The sequence below is a fragment of the Mastigoproctus giganteus genome, chromosome 1 (genome assembly GCF_048544385.1).
Source record: "Mastigoproctus giganteus isolate SK-2022 chromosome 1, ASM4854438v1, whole genome shotgun sequence".
Classification (NCBI taxonomy): domain Eukaryota; kingdom Metazoa; phylum Arthropoda; class Arachnida; order Uropygi; family Thelyphonidae; genus Mastigoproctus; species Mastigoproctus giganteus.
In genome coordinates this window covers 278684413-278698717 of record NC_143575.1, presented here as the reverse complement: position 1 = coordinate 278698717, position 14305 = coordinate 278684413, and the positions used below count along the sequence as shown (strand labels likewise).

Genomic DNA, 14305 nt, shown 5'->3' with positions numbered 1-14305 from the left:
GTCCAGCTGAGTCTTAAATTTATTTAGGCTATCAACTTCCACAACAAGGGATGTAAGTCTGTTCCATCAACCAACTACCTGCTGGCTAAAGGCAAATTTTTGCACATCTATCCTACATCTGTCTTTCCTCAGTTTGAATTTTGCCCTCTCAGGTGATTATTCTGAGCAAGAGGAAGAATCCCATCAGTATTGAGCATGCTCAAACCATTCAAGGCTTTATACACCTCTATCAGATCACCTCACCTCACCGGTGCCTAGTCTCCAGACACTGTAATTTGCAAAACTTAAGCCTTTCTTGGTAAGAGCAACCCTTTGTTCCACTCACTAATCTTGTTGCCATTCTCTGTACTCGTTCCAGCAGCTCTACATCCTTCTTGAAATGAGGCCTCCAGACCTGTATACAGTACTCAAGGTGTGGCCTGACCATTGCCCTATACAAGGAAATAATCACCTCCTTATCCCTGCTAGAAAAATTCCTGAATATCATTGATAAGACACCATGAGCTACTCTTGCAGCCTGTCTGCACTGCTCAGAGAACTTCATATCTGCCTGCACAATTACCCCCAGGTCCTTTTCATTCTCTACCTGGAGAGACTGTTTGTAAAAACAGTCTCTCCAGTTAACAAACACAGACCACACTGAGAAAAATTCTACTCCATGAGCTTTGCACATTCTTTCCAGGGTTGAATTAATTGACAAGGATTTTAACGTGTACTCCCTCCTATTGTGTCTGGGCAGAATTGCAGACACTTTAAAATTTAATCCTAACTTGTGACTTTTTCCTAACATTACCCTGTACTTGTTAAGTAAATTCTGAGATCTCCTACTCTTAATATCATTAGTGCCAAAAATTTCATTAATTCATACATGTTTACATACAACAATGTTACATGTTTACTTCATACAACAATATCAATTTTGTAACCTTAAAAATGATATCTGCTCTCTGTCATCTACATTTGCCTTTCAAAATGATGAATATTAAATAGGTGTAGTGGACAAAGACAGAAACCAAAAATAATCAAAACCAAGGATATAAAACCTATGAATATCAAGGGTTTGCTCTACTGCTATTTAAAAGAGTTCATAATTATTCTAACCTTTAAATTGTTTTATATGTGAAATATTCCAGTTTGGTTGCTGAGGCCAAACATCTTGGTTGGCATAACTTTGATGATGATGATGTTTATATACACATATATATAAACCAACTAAATTAGGTGGCCATATTTGAAAATGCCTCTTCTGCGCTACTGCACGAAGTAGTACGTATCTAGTCAACATATCTGCAAACAAAGTTATGTATTACACTCAATTCAAGTTTACAAATATGAGTTCATTCATTTAATATAAAATAATTTTTTCTATATAAATAGAGTTGACTTAAGATAAGCAGCTGCAGCAATACAGTAAAACCTTCATAAATCTAGCAACACTGGATATTTGAAACCGTCAGATTTTTGGAAACTAATACTGTAAAATCTCCTCTTGTAGTAAAGTGCATAGATCAACTACAGTAGAACGATTATGCCATTTTTCAGAGGGATGAAAAGGTAATGCTTTGGTGATTATAATCTCTTTCCCCCCCTTCAAAAAACTTTCCTAAGTATCACATTCAAGCCTTAAGTTTAATTTATTTAAAAAAACAGAAAACTTTCATTGTAGCTTTTGCGTTAATAATCTTATTAAAATAATGTGAATAATTTGTGAAAACAGAACCAAAGAAACCCTTTTTCCCTAGCAACCAATACAGTGCTTATGACTGCTGTCCTTCCATAATGTGGGAAGAAAAAGCCTAATAAGAATTTTTATAGGCCTTGTTCACACCATGGCTAAGTCAGTTGGTCTTTGGCAAGGGCTGCATAGTTTTATCTCCTAAAAAAATCTCAGGACTTCCATTCAGCAAAAGTAAAACAACCCAAGATTATACACAATTACAGACACAATATACTGATGCCTCACATCTTCAGCATGCTTAAAAGACAAATTCAACACACACACACACACACATTGAGGAAACTTTGCCATAATTTCCTGAAATAGCATTAGCATTAGTAGAGGCATTTGATGCAAGAAAGCAAGCTTATGCAGCATCAGCCAAAAAAAAAAAAAAAAAAACCCACTTCCACTTCACACCTCTGTTCGTTCAAAATACCTGTCCAGCTGAGCCTTAAACTTATTTAGGCTATCAACCTCCACCACAAGGGATGGAAGTCTGTTCCACCAACCAACCACCCGCTGGCTAAAGGCAAATTTCCACACGTCTATCCTACATCTGTCTTTCCTCAATTTGAATTTACACACGTCTATCCTACATCTGTCTTTCCTCAATTTGAATTTATGCCCTCTCAGGTGATTCTTCTGAGCTAGAGGAAGAATCCCATCAGCATTGAGCATGCTTAAACCATTCAAGGCTTTATACACCTCTATCAGATCACCTCGCTGGTGCCTAGTCTCCAGACACTGTAATTTGCAAAACTTAAGCCTTTCTTTGTAAGAGCACCTCTTTGTTCCATTCACTAATCTTGTTGCCCTTCTCTGTACTCGTTCCAGCAGCTCTACATCTTTCTTGAAATGAGGCCTCCAGACCTGTATACAGTACTCTAGGTGTGGCCTGACCATTGCCTTATACAAGGGAATAATCACCTCCTTATCCCTGCTAGAAAAATTCCTATTATATCATTGACAATACACCATGAGCTACTCTTGCAGCCCGTCTGCACTGCTCAGAAAACTTCATATCTGCCTGCACAACCACCCCCAAGTCCCTTTCATTCTCTACCACTGTCAGGGTAGTACCACAGAATTGATACGTTGCTGTTTCCCATGTTTAGTACTTTACATTTGTCAATGTTAAACTTCATTTGCCACCTCTCAGCCCATCTGCTCAACCTTTCCAGATCCTGTTGCAGCAGCATAGTGTCAGTAGTGTCCTTGACAACCCTGCCAACCTTTGTATCGTCTGCAAACTTGGACATTAAGCTTGATATACCATCATCAATATCATTTATAAATACAGAAAACAATAATGGACCCAACACTGAGCCCTGAGGGACTCCACTAATAACATTAGTCCACGATGAGCAGTGTCCATTGATTACCACTCTCTGTCTTCTCCACCTCAACCACCCCTTTATCCATAGCAGCAATTTGCCTCCAATGTCACACTGCTCCAATTTGTGTAGCAGTCTTCCATGTGCAACAGTATCAAAAGCCTTTCTAAGATCCAAGTATATAATATCAAAATTATTCCCTGCATCCAGTTCTTTTGTGACTGCATCATAGTATCCAATCAAGTTGGTCAGGCAAGACTTCCCCTTAACAAAACCATGCTGTGTCTGAGCTATAACTGAAGTCTTGTCTAAATGATCCTGCAGTGCTTCTTTAACCAGTGCCTCCATTAATTTCCCTGGAACAGAAGTTAAGCTCACAGGTCTATAATTACTTGTGTCAGCCTTTGATCCTCCTTTGTGAATTGGGGTCACATTTGCACATTTCCAGTCTATGGGTACCTCCCCCGAGTCCAAGGAAGCTCTCATAATTATGGCTAGGGTTTGCTTACTTCCTTTGCTGCCTCCTTTAATATAACTGGATAGATCCCATCCACCCCGGGTGCCTTTCTTGTGTTTATCTTCAACAGTTTCTCCTCCACTTTACTCCCAGTTATTTCAAGATTCTGTAGCTTACTGCTAGAGTTGAATACACCTCTGCATTCCCCTTGCTGAATAACTCCTCATGTGTGAATGTCGATGCAAAATATTCATTTAGTTTGTTAGCTACCTGAGCAGGATCATCAACAGTTGACCCATCAATATCAAGTGGACCAATCTGAATCATCCCCTTCCTTCTAGAGTTTACATAAGTAAAGAACTCTTTGCTGTTTTTCTTTGCATCCCTTGCCAAGGATTTCTCGTAATCTGCCTTCGCCTGCCTAACCTCCTTTGTAACTTGGTTGCATATCAACTTGTATCTATCATAGGCTTCTGTGTCGTGTTAATTTGTAAGTATCCCATGCATTTTTCTTCTCTGCCATATGCCTCATTAGTTCATCTGACATCCATTTTGGCCTAAACCTTGAACAATATTTCTTAGTTGGTATGTAAAGCCTAGTAGCTTCCAAGATAAGTTCTTTGAATGCTTCCCATTTTGAATTTGCTGATGGTAACATCATCAGTTGGTCCCACTGTATAGAATTTAAATACTGTCTCAGTCCATCGTAGTTGCCTTTACGGAAGCAATAACCCTTCCCTTTACCCCTAATGGTAGTTACCTCTTTGAGTAAATCCCACTTCAGCACACTGTGATCACTGCCACCTAGTGGTTCATTTATCTGCAGATTCTTAATGCATGAAGAATCACTGCTGATAATCAAATCAAGAGTATTACTCCCTCTAGTTGCCTCCCGAACATGCTGATGTAGAAAACAATCATCCAATAAATCCACAAAAGCCCTGCTAGTGCATGAGTAACCAGCCCCCAAATTCCAGTCAATATCTGGGAAATTAAAATCTCCCATTATAAGACTCTCTGATTTACTGGCCCACTCTATTTCCCTGTACAGTTCCTTATTATACTCATCAGAGTCATTAGGCCTACAGCACACTCCTACTCTCAATTTTGATCTCCCAATGCTTATGCCACACCAAACTGACTCAACACAGCACTGTCCAGCGATGTCGACTGGCTTCACTTCCTTGGTTTTTATGTGTTTCTTAACTAATAGCATAACCCCTCCCCCCTTCCTATCCTGTCTATCCTTTCTGTAGACGTTGTACTCCCCAAATTGCAGTTCTGCATCCCTTATATCTGTGTGACACCACGTCTCTGATATCCCAACAATATCTGCCTTTGATGTTTTGAGCAATACCTCAAATTCATCAAATTTATTTACTAAACTCCTAGCATTGGTGTACACACATGTATACCTGCACCTGTTTCTATTCTTAGCTACCCTAACACAACCCATGTGTTTACTTGTACCGCAATGGCTCCCAGCAGTCTCTGAAATACCATGCATCTTGTTTTTCAGGCTTCTGCTCATTCTAATAGAAGCAGTGCAAGAATCTCTTTCACCTCTGCCAGTGGCTACTGTCAATCTATTGGTCTTTGTCTCCCCCCAAGCTAGCAGTTTTCCGACCCACCTAACACTGCCTCGATAGCATCAGCAAATATTCTTGCACCCTTTCTATTTAAGTGTATCCCATCCCTGTAGAAGCAATCTCTCCTGTTAACAAGTACAGTCCAGGCTGAAAAAAATTCTACCCCTTGAGCCTTGCACAATCTTTCCAGGGCCGAATTGATCGACAAGGCTCTCATCATATACTCCCTCCTATCGTGTCTGGGCAGAATTGCAGACACTTTCAAATTCAACCCTAATTCTCGGCTTTTGTTCAGCAGTGACCTGTACTTGTTAAGTAATTCTGCCGGTCTCCTACTCTTAATATTATTAGTGCCAACGTGTACAATTATATCAGATTTTGTGCCCTTAAAAGATGATATTCGCTCTACAACGTCATCAACCTTTGCCCCTGGCAGACATACCCTGGTCCTGTTCCACCTATCTTTTTTACAAAACATGTTCCCCGTTTCCCTGACAATAGAGTCACCAACAACTACTAGTTCCTTCGGGACCAGCGCATTCTGCCTTGGGGGTTGCCTCTGTGTCACGCGATGCCCAAGTGCAAGCTCTTGCAAGCGCAAGTTTCTCAATATCATCAAATTTACACTCTACTAGGAGTTGATAGTATAGTGATAAGCAGAGCCGGAACTAGGCAATCCTACACCTGGGGAAAAAGTGTTATAAGTACACCCACATTATATGCAGGTAGTCAATCTTTCAGTAGCGTAGCTAAGGTAGTTGATGCCCGGGGAAAACATGTCTTCTTGGCACCCCTGATTGTAACAGATAATTCCTTTCAGTTTGTGCCCCTGATTGTAATAGATAATTCCTTCAGTTTGCACCTTGAAGCTTCCCGCCCAGGGGAAAATCCCCCCATCTGTACCCCCCCTTGCTACACCTCGGCAAACTTTATGAATTTATAAAATTTACTATTGCAATGGTCTTCAATTTGCATATATTTATTAATAAATATAATATAAATAATACAATGAATATAACAAAATAAAAATATCAAAGAAAAAGAAACTTTCAAATATTTGTTTATATTTACAGAGAATTTAATTCTATACAAACTACAAAGAAAGTACATATAACTACAAAGAAATCAGAAAACCAGTTTATGTTTATATATCTAATATAAAATCATGGGAACAAAATATTGCGAAATATAGTACTTTTAACATTATAACATAAAATAAATTTGCAATGAAGGTGTTAGGTGTATGTTTTTTTAATTGAATTTTTTTTCGCTTTGAAGGACCTTTCACAAGAAGCTACGGCTACAAGCAGGGAAAAAAAAAAAATTAATAGCACTATTTCTATTATTATTAGCTATATGGTGCAAGGAAGCCTGAGGCTTATACTACACCAGCCAAAAAAAAAAAAAATCCCGAGTTACCCTGAGAGAGAGTGAGAGAGAGTCCAAAGTAGAAGGGAATCACCAAGAAAGAGAAGAATGATGATATCCAGCTCAGGACCCTGGGTGTGCCAAGCCCATACTCACCAGATGTGAGCTCCCGGGGTTGTTATATTTAGATAGGATTCTATTAGATAATATGGGCACCTCCGTAGCCAGGTGGGCAGGAGCAGCATAGCACACACTTCTTGATTAGACCGGGGTTCGAGCCCATGACCACCAAATACGGAGGATGTGGAAAGGTCAGGGAATGACCACCACATATCTCTGGAGCAGTATGGCCTTAATTGCTAATGCTCCTCAAAACCAAATAACAAACAAACAACAATTAGACAATACTCATGAATGAATTGGAGAAGTTATAAAGGGGTTACAGATTTAATATCCTGATTTTTCATATATCTGTTGAAATATCAATAGATATTTGAAAAATTTTGTTTGTCCTGTTTTGTGACATCAGAGGCATGATGTCACAAAACGGGGGCCATACTTTAAAGAAGTGTTTAATTGGATTTCTCTGTTATTTTCAAAATTTTTAAAACGCTGTTCTTCCCCGATATTTTTTTCTGTAAATGATTATAAATCCCGAATTTCTAATTGTTTTCACTCTCACAAAATCATAAATATTTCTGGACTCATAAATAGCACGTTTAACGATAATGCAGTATTTCTTTTAATATTACAGTGTCTGGAGACTAGGCACCAGCGAGGTGATCTGATAGAGGTGTATAAAGCCTTGAATGGTTTGAGCATGCTCAATGCTGATGGGATTCTTTCTCTCGCTCAGAATAATCACCTGAGAGGGCATAAATTCAAATTGAGGAAAGACAGATGTAGGATAGACGTGCGGAAATTTGCCTTTAGCCAGCAGGTAGTTGGTTGGTGGAACAGACTTCCATCCCTTGTCGTGGAAGTTGATAGCCTAAATAAGTCTAAGGCTCAGCTGGACAGATATTTTGAACGAACAGAGGGGTGAAGTGGTTTTTTTTTTTTTTTTTTTTGGCTGATGCTGCATAAGCTTGCTTTCTTGAATCAAATGCCTGCCTCTACTAATGCTAATATAATTTTTATTTTATTTTGAACAAAGAACACAAGTTAACCAGAAGCTATTATCCGTGGAATAAACCTTAATCTTTTAACTGGCTATAAATGGCTGCATACATCTTATGTTCCACTTATCCTCAGGGGCTCACATCTAGTGAGTATGGGTTTGATACACCCAGGGTCCTGAGCTGGATATCATGATTCTTCTCTCTCTCTCTCTCTCTCTCTCTCTCTCTCTCTCTCTCTCGGTAACTCAGAAATTTATGTTAGCTAATGTAGCATAAGCCTCAGACTTCCTTGCACTGTATGGCTAGTAATAATAAAAAAATAATAAGAATACATTGTGGAACTGTAATCCCTTTAACCTATTTAATTGCTTAAATTGCCTAAAGGCCAAAACGTACAAAGTTAAATCTCTCGTAATCTGTTTGTTATATGAAAATTTTCTTCATTCTACAGTAACTTTTAAATATAATTACTAAAAGGAATTAAAAAAATTCGCTATAAAGAAGTTCGTTAAACACAGGTTCGACTGTAATTAAATCAAAAATGATGCAATTTTGAAATATATAACTGGTCAAATGTGCCCTCTCAAAATGCTGCACCCCGGGCTGGCACCCTGCTCGCCCTACCCTAGTTCTGGCTCTGGTGATAAAAAAAAAAAAAAAAAAAAAAAAAAACTCCTTCATGCTGTCTCTCTCTCTCATTATTTACTAATAATCATGGCTGACAGCTGCTGTTTTTCAAATTGTATATCACATACGCTTTTAAAATTACCATTTCAAAACTGAGAGAAAGAAAATCTTTATTTCAACCTAAAAAAAAGATGGTTACAGAGAACTGAATGTTGCAACCAACCTATCACAGGACACAGGCAATGGGTTAACAATGCCAAGTGAAAATAAGCTAAAAAAAAAAAAAAAAAAGCTCAGTCCAACTGATGTCATTGCATGGAAAGCACTTGCTTTCTTTTATCATATGCAAATTTGGGAAGATCAGCATCAAGTTTGTAGACCTGGGAGAGAATCCTGAATAGGGAGGAAACGATCTGTCAGGAAAAGTTTCTAATTCCGGGCAGCCAGTCTAGGAGTAGTCTGCAAGGCAGAGAGAGAGAGAGAGAGAGAGATAGGGTATCTCCAGCCACATGATCCTATATGGTTGGCTCGGAGATAAGTCCCACAACCATTTTCACTGTGATAACGAACTTTCAGGAATCGATACGCTCAGAGAGACAGGGAACTCCCATCTGCATTTGCTAATGCTGTTGGTCTATCTTGTGGTGGCAGACTGGATTTCCAATTGGCCCTTTTCAGTAGCCAATGTTCAGATGCAAGGCTTTTTATTTGTTTGGGTGGCTGAAAGTCAGACTTCCAATGCGTACAGTAATCAACCCTAACCTATATAAACTTCTTGCTCAGTCCAGTCCAAGCATTTCCTAGAAAACTCTTCCACCACCACTTCCACCAACTCTTCCACCTCAACCACTTCCTAGTGGTTGAGGGGAAGAAGACAGAGAGTGGTAATCAATGGACACTGCTCATCGTGGACTAATGTTATTAGTGGAGTCCCTCAGGGTTCAGTGTTGGGTCCATTATTGTTTTCTGTATTTATAAATAATACTGATGATGGTATATCAAGCTTAATGTCCAAGTTTACAGACGGTACAAAGGTTGGCAGGGTGGTTAAGGACACTACTAATGCTATGCTGCTGCAACAGGATCTGGAAGGGTTGAGCAGATGGGCTGAGAGGTGGCAAATAAAGTTTACCATTGACAAATGTAAAGTACTACATATGGGAAACAGCAACCCCAGAGTAATGTATCAACTCTGTGGTACTACACTGACAGTGGTAGAGAATGAAAAGGGCCTGGGGGTAATTGTACAGGCAGATATGAAGTTCTCTGAGCAGTGCAGACGGGCTGCAAGAATAGCTCATGGTGTCTTATCAATGTTAATCAGGAATTTTTCTAGCAGGGATAAGGAGGTGATTATTCCCTTGTATAAGGCAATGGTGAGGCCACACCTAGAGTACTGTATACAGGTCTGGAGGCCTCATTTCAAGAAGGATGTAGAGCTGCTGGAACGAGTACAGAGAAGGGCAAGATATGTGATGGAACAAAGGGTTGCTCTTACGAAGAAAGGCTTAAGTTTTGCAAATTACAGTGTCTGAAGACTAGGCACCAGAAAGGTGATCTGATAGACATGTATAAAGCCTTGAATGGTTTGAGCATGCTCAATGCTGATGGGATCCTGCCTCTTGCTCAGAATAATCACCTGAGAGGGCATAAATTCAAATTGAGGAAAGACAGATGTAGGATAGATGTGCGGAAATTTGCCTTTAGCCAGTGGGTAGTTGGTTGGTGGAACAGACTTCCATCCCTTGTTGTGGAAGTTGACAGCCTAAATAAATTTAAGGCTCAGCTGGACAGGTATTTCGAATGAACGGAGGGGTGAAGTGGAAGTTTTTTTTTTTTTTTTTTGGCTGATGCTGCATAAGCTTGCTTTCTTGCATCATATGCCTCTACCAATGCTAACTTTGCTCCAGGAATCACATAAACAGGTAAGCCAGTCCAACCTAATTTACAAGAGTGGCTCCTGGATTTATAACTATCGTCATTAATTAATTAATTACTTATGGTAATTATAGTGTAAACTGTATATTGTAACTACTAGAATTAATACTTATAATAGTGTCAAATGTCATCAAATTGCCCATAAAAAAAAAAAATCAGTCTGTAACCCAAGTATCCAAAGTTAACTTTTATAACTTTAATTTAATTAATTATTTAATATAATTAGATTATTATTAATAAAATTTATAAAATTTTGCAGAATTTGGACTTCAGACCAGTGTTCTAACCCACAGGTCTGAAAACAGGAAAAGGTGGGTTCATGAAATGTAGCCAGAATTGTTTAAGTGTTTTGGCATTGAGGTTCAAACCTCTTACCCCATAAATTCAAATTATGGGGGTGGGAGGTTGAACTGGATTGTAAGTTTTCTTTTAGACAGTGAGTTATCAGCTTGTTTATGTTTAAATGTCAGTTGGATTGCTAGCTTTGGTTTAATCATTCAGAATCGTAGCATTTCAGTAATAGATTACTTAAATCTACTACATGATATAATAGTGTAGTCTCAATCAATTCATTAGAGCATTTCTTTCTTCTGTTTTTTAAAGATTAATATGATTCCCTGGAAATTTTTCCTCAGATAGACTCAGGGCCATATTTAAACTATCAACATCCGCAACTAAAGGCAAATTTCCGCACATCTATTCTATGACTGTCTTTCCTCAATTTGAATTTATGTCCCCTCAGGTTCATAATCTGAGCAAGAGGAAGATCATATCAGAACTGAGCCTGCTCAACCCATTCAAGGCCTTATACACCTCAATCAGATCACCTTGCAGGTGCCTAGTCTCCAGAAGCTACAATTTGCAGAATTTAAGCCTTTCTTGGTAAGAGGGCCCCTTCGATCCCTTTACCAATCTTGTTGCCCTTCTCTGTATTCGTGCAAGCAAATCTTCATCTTTCCTAAAATGAGGCCTCCAGACTGGTATGCAGCATTCAAGGCATGGCCTGACCATTGCCTTATACAAAGGGATAATCACCTCCTTTTCCCTACTAGCAAAATTCCTGTATATCATTGATAATACACCATGACCTGCTCTGGCAGCCTAACTGCACTGCTCACAAATTTGGTAAAAAAACATGTAGTACTTCACAAAAAAAAAAAAAGTGTAGTACCACACAGTTGGTACATTTTGCTGGGGTTACTTCTATCCATATGCAGTAGCTTGCATTTTTCAATGATAAACTTCAGTTGCCACTTCTCAGCCAAAATTTGGAACTGCCAATCCAATTATTTCATAGTTCACTACCCTGACACACCTCTTGTTGGTTAAGGTTGTTTCTCTAGCATTAGCTTCCTATTCATTTGAAACATTGCATTGCTACCCTCAGCACACCTTGCCATTATAAGTTGTGGCAGCAAATAATAATGCTTGTGAAGTACACAAGTGCACTTTGGCTTATGAGTCTACAGATCATTAGGAAATTGGAAGGGAGTCCCTAAGAAGACAGGTCTACATGTGCCCTACGTATCTACATGGATATCCAGTTTCAATATCACAATTTCCAAGGATGTTACTTCATTCACTTTCACTACATTCTTAGGGATTGCAGTTCCAACCCGGTAGTTTGTTTGCCCTACCTGTTCACCTGTATGTATCATCCATCTTTTCATAACATTAGCTATGGTTCACTTTACAAGGTTCAAGCATGTAACTGTTACATGCAATGGCAAATTGCTAATATGACATCCCATAATTAAGCTCTTTAAAATTCTGTAAATATCTGCCAGTGAATCATTCAGCTTGTTTATGATATCTGTGCTACTGCCTGCATGCATCTTGTTTGCACTGTTTTGCTATACTGGGAAGAAGGGCTGCTGTAAACAGGGCTGGTAAAGTGGCATGCTTTGGAGTGCATCAAAACCAAGGATGCAAAAGTGTTGAATTTGAAAACAATATACATTAAACTCTTTAAAATCCTGCATTCTTTAAAATCCTGGACTGAGAGATGCTGGTTTTTAAAATTTTCTCAATTTTAGTGGCTAAGTTGTGTTTAATTTGAGGAGCATGTTTCAAATAAATATTAAACATAATAACTGAACTTATTTATTTATATCTCTGAAGATAATAACTTTATTTATCCTTTCATCTGTTTTGAGCACTTAAATTTCATAGATAATCCAATGATCTTAATTCTCATAGCAGAACCAACTTGCCTTTGTAATGAACTGCCCTGGTATTGCATTACACTCAATAGATAGCTTTAGTTATATTACAACTTTGAAAACTGATTTCATATAACACATGGCAGCTCATGTTGAACAATATCTTTACAAATGTTTTTATCAGTGTGTTGTCAGTAGAGAACACCTGCTATGTAATGCGAGACCAGTTAGTCCTGAAATAGGCTGTCATCGTGATAAAAAAAAAAAAAAAAATCCAACATCACAATAATATTTTTTCATTTTGAAAAGTTGATGGCAAGACAATAAAAGGTGTGCGTGTCTCCCCTAGCTTTAAAACTGGAGTGGACAAGGGAAATTCTGTTCCTCCTCCTCCTCCCATTTTTACTCTACTTGAAGGCAATATTTCAAACCTTGAGTTTATTCCAAAATTAGTTGTTTCCTCCACCTCTCACCAAATAATAGTAGACAAAAACAGATGTAGACAAGAGAAATGCTGTTTCTTCTCCTCCTGTTTTTACTCTACTTTGAGGGCTATACATATTTCAAATCTTGAGTTTATTTCAAAATTAGAGTTGCATTTCCTTAACGAGGTGCACTGCTGCAAGTTTTCCTGCTGTAAATTTAATAATTACTCGTGCATAAAATGTAACAGATAAAACTTTGTAGAAAGGGAGGTCATCTGATTCTCTGACAAGTCATCTTATAGAGCAGGAGTGACCAACTTAATTTGTGATGTGATCTACTTTTTTCCTTCAAAATGTGCCGCGATCTACCATCTCAAAAATTTCATTGCACAAATCGAAGGATGACTGCATATTTAAAATTCGTCGCGATCGACTCGTTGGCTTTCTATTTTGGTATAGCTGACATTCGCATTGTCGTTGTGCAATCTGGCAAGGAACGACAATTATATGGTAAACGAAAGTTTACCATATAATTTTAACTTTCTGCTTTAGACAGGTTGAGGATATAAAATGAAGCTAAGGCAAATCACAGTAAAGCTGATTTTAAATAAATGTAATGAAACTGAATCAAATATTCAAAAATTAAATTAAATATTTATTATTACCCTAATGGACTTTTCTGTCAACAGGGGGCATCAAGTTCACGTTTCGGATACTGCTTATCACAGAGTAATATCTTATTTCTCTCTCTGTGCTGTTTATCACAGTTACTACTCTCCTTTTAATCTTAAGTTAATGGGTTTATATGTATACCAGTCACAACGATCACTAAATACCTGCAAGTGTGTGTGTGCGAGCGTTTTTTAAATATATATATAATGCGTTTTACTGCCAAAAAAAAAAAAAAAAAATACGAACTTTATTCAATATCAAAACGGGCGGCTTTTTTTATTATTATTATTATTATTATTATTATTGTTGTTGCTCTTATATTATTTCTTCCTGATTGGAGGATTCCACTCCGTGACGGGTACTGCTACCAAGTACACAGGGTGGTATACAGAGACCATCCACCGCTGACGACACCACCTCCAGTGAAAGTATATAATTCTTTATACAAGAATTATCTGATGATCTGAAATCGACAAGAATAAAAGAATCAGAAAAACGAGGAATCCGGGAATCGTCATAGAGACGGAAACCATCGAAGAAGCCAGCCAGATTATGACTAACCCCAAAATAACAACTATAGGATTGAAGGCGGAATCACCGAATAAAAAAGAACCCTCCATCAAAATATACGACCTGAATAGCAACATTACGCCAGAAGAACTGACTTTTGAGATCTAATAATAATAATAATATAATCTTTATTGTGTACAAAGGATGTATACAATTTACCCTTCACGGCAGGAATGCCAGGAGCTTCACATTGGCTGGTGTACAAAGGCCTTGAGGACGGGGCCCACATCGAAGTTCGGGTTCGTCCCACAGGGCCAACAATATAATACGTTTCAGTTAAATTATTCACAATATTCATAAAAATGTTATACAGTATTTTTGA

At 38.2% G+C, this 14305-nt stretch overlaps 1 protein-coding gene across 4 annotated transcripts in view; it reads right to left on the bottom strand.

Annotated features, from left to right (window-relative positions):
• LOC150092026 (rhodanese domain-containing protein CG4456-like) overlaps positions 1–13547 on the bottom strand; it is a 147538-nt gene extending 133991 nt beyond the window's left edge. For 3 of the 4 annotated variants that reach the window (XM_090377788.1, XM_090377796.1, XM_090377794.1), the window contains exons 1-2: positions 13407–13547; positions 1102–1287 (exon numbers count right to left, since the gene is read on the bottom strand). In XM_090377788.1, the coding sequence (XP_090233914.1) occupies positions 1102–1285 (184 nt within the window). In that variant the 5' untranslated portion in view covers positions 1286–1287; positions 13407–13547. The remainder of the gene's footprint in view (positions 1–1101; positions 1288–13406) is intronic. The other variant, XM_090377805.1, reaches the window with a different exon arrangement.
• Positions 13548–14305: the final 758 nt, after the last annotated feature.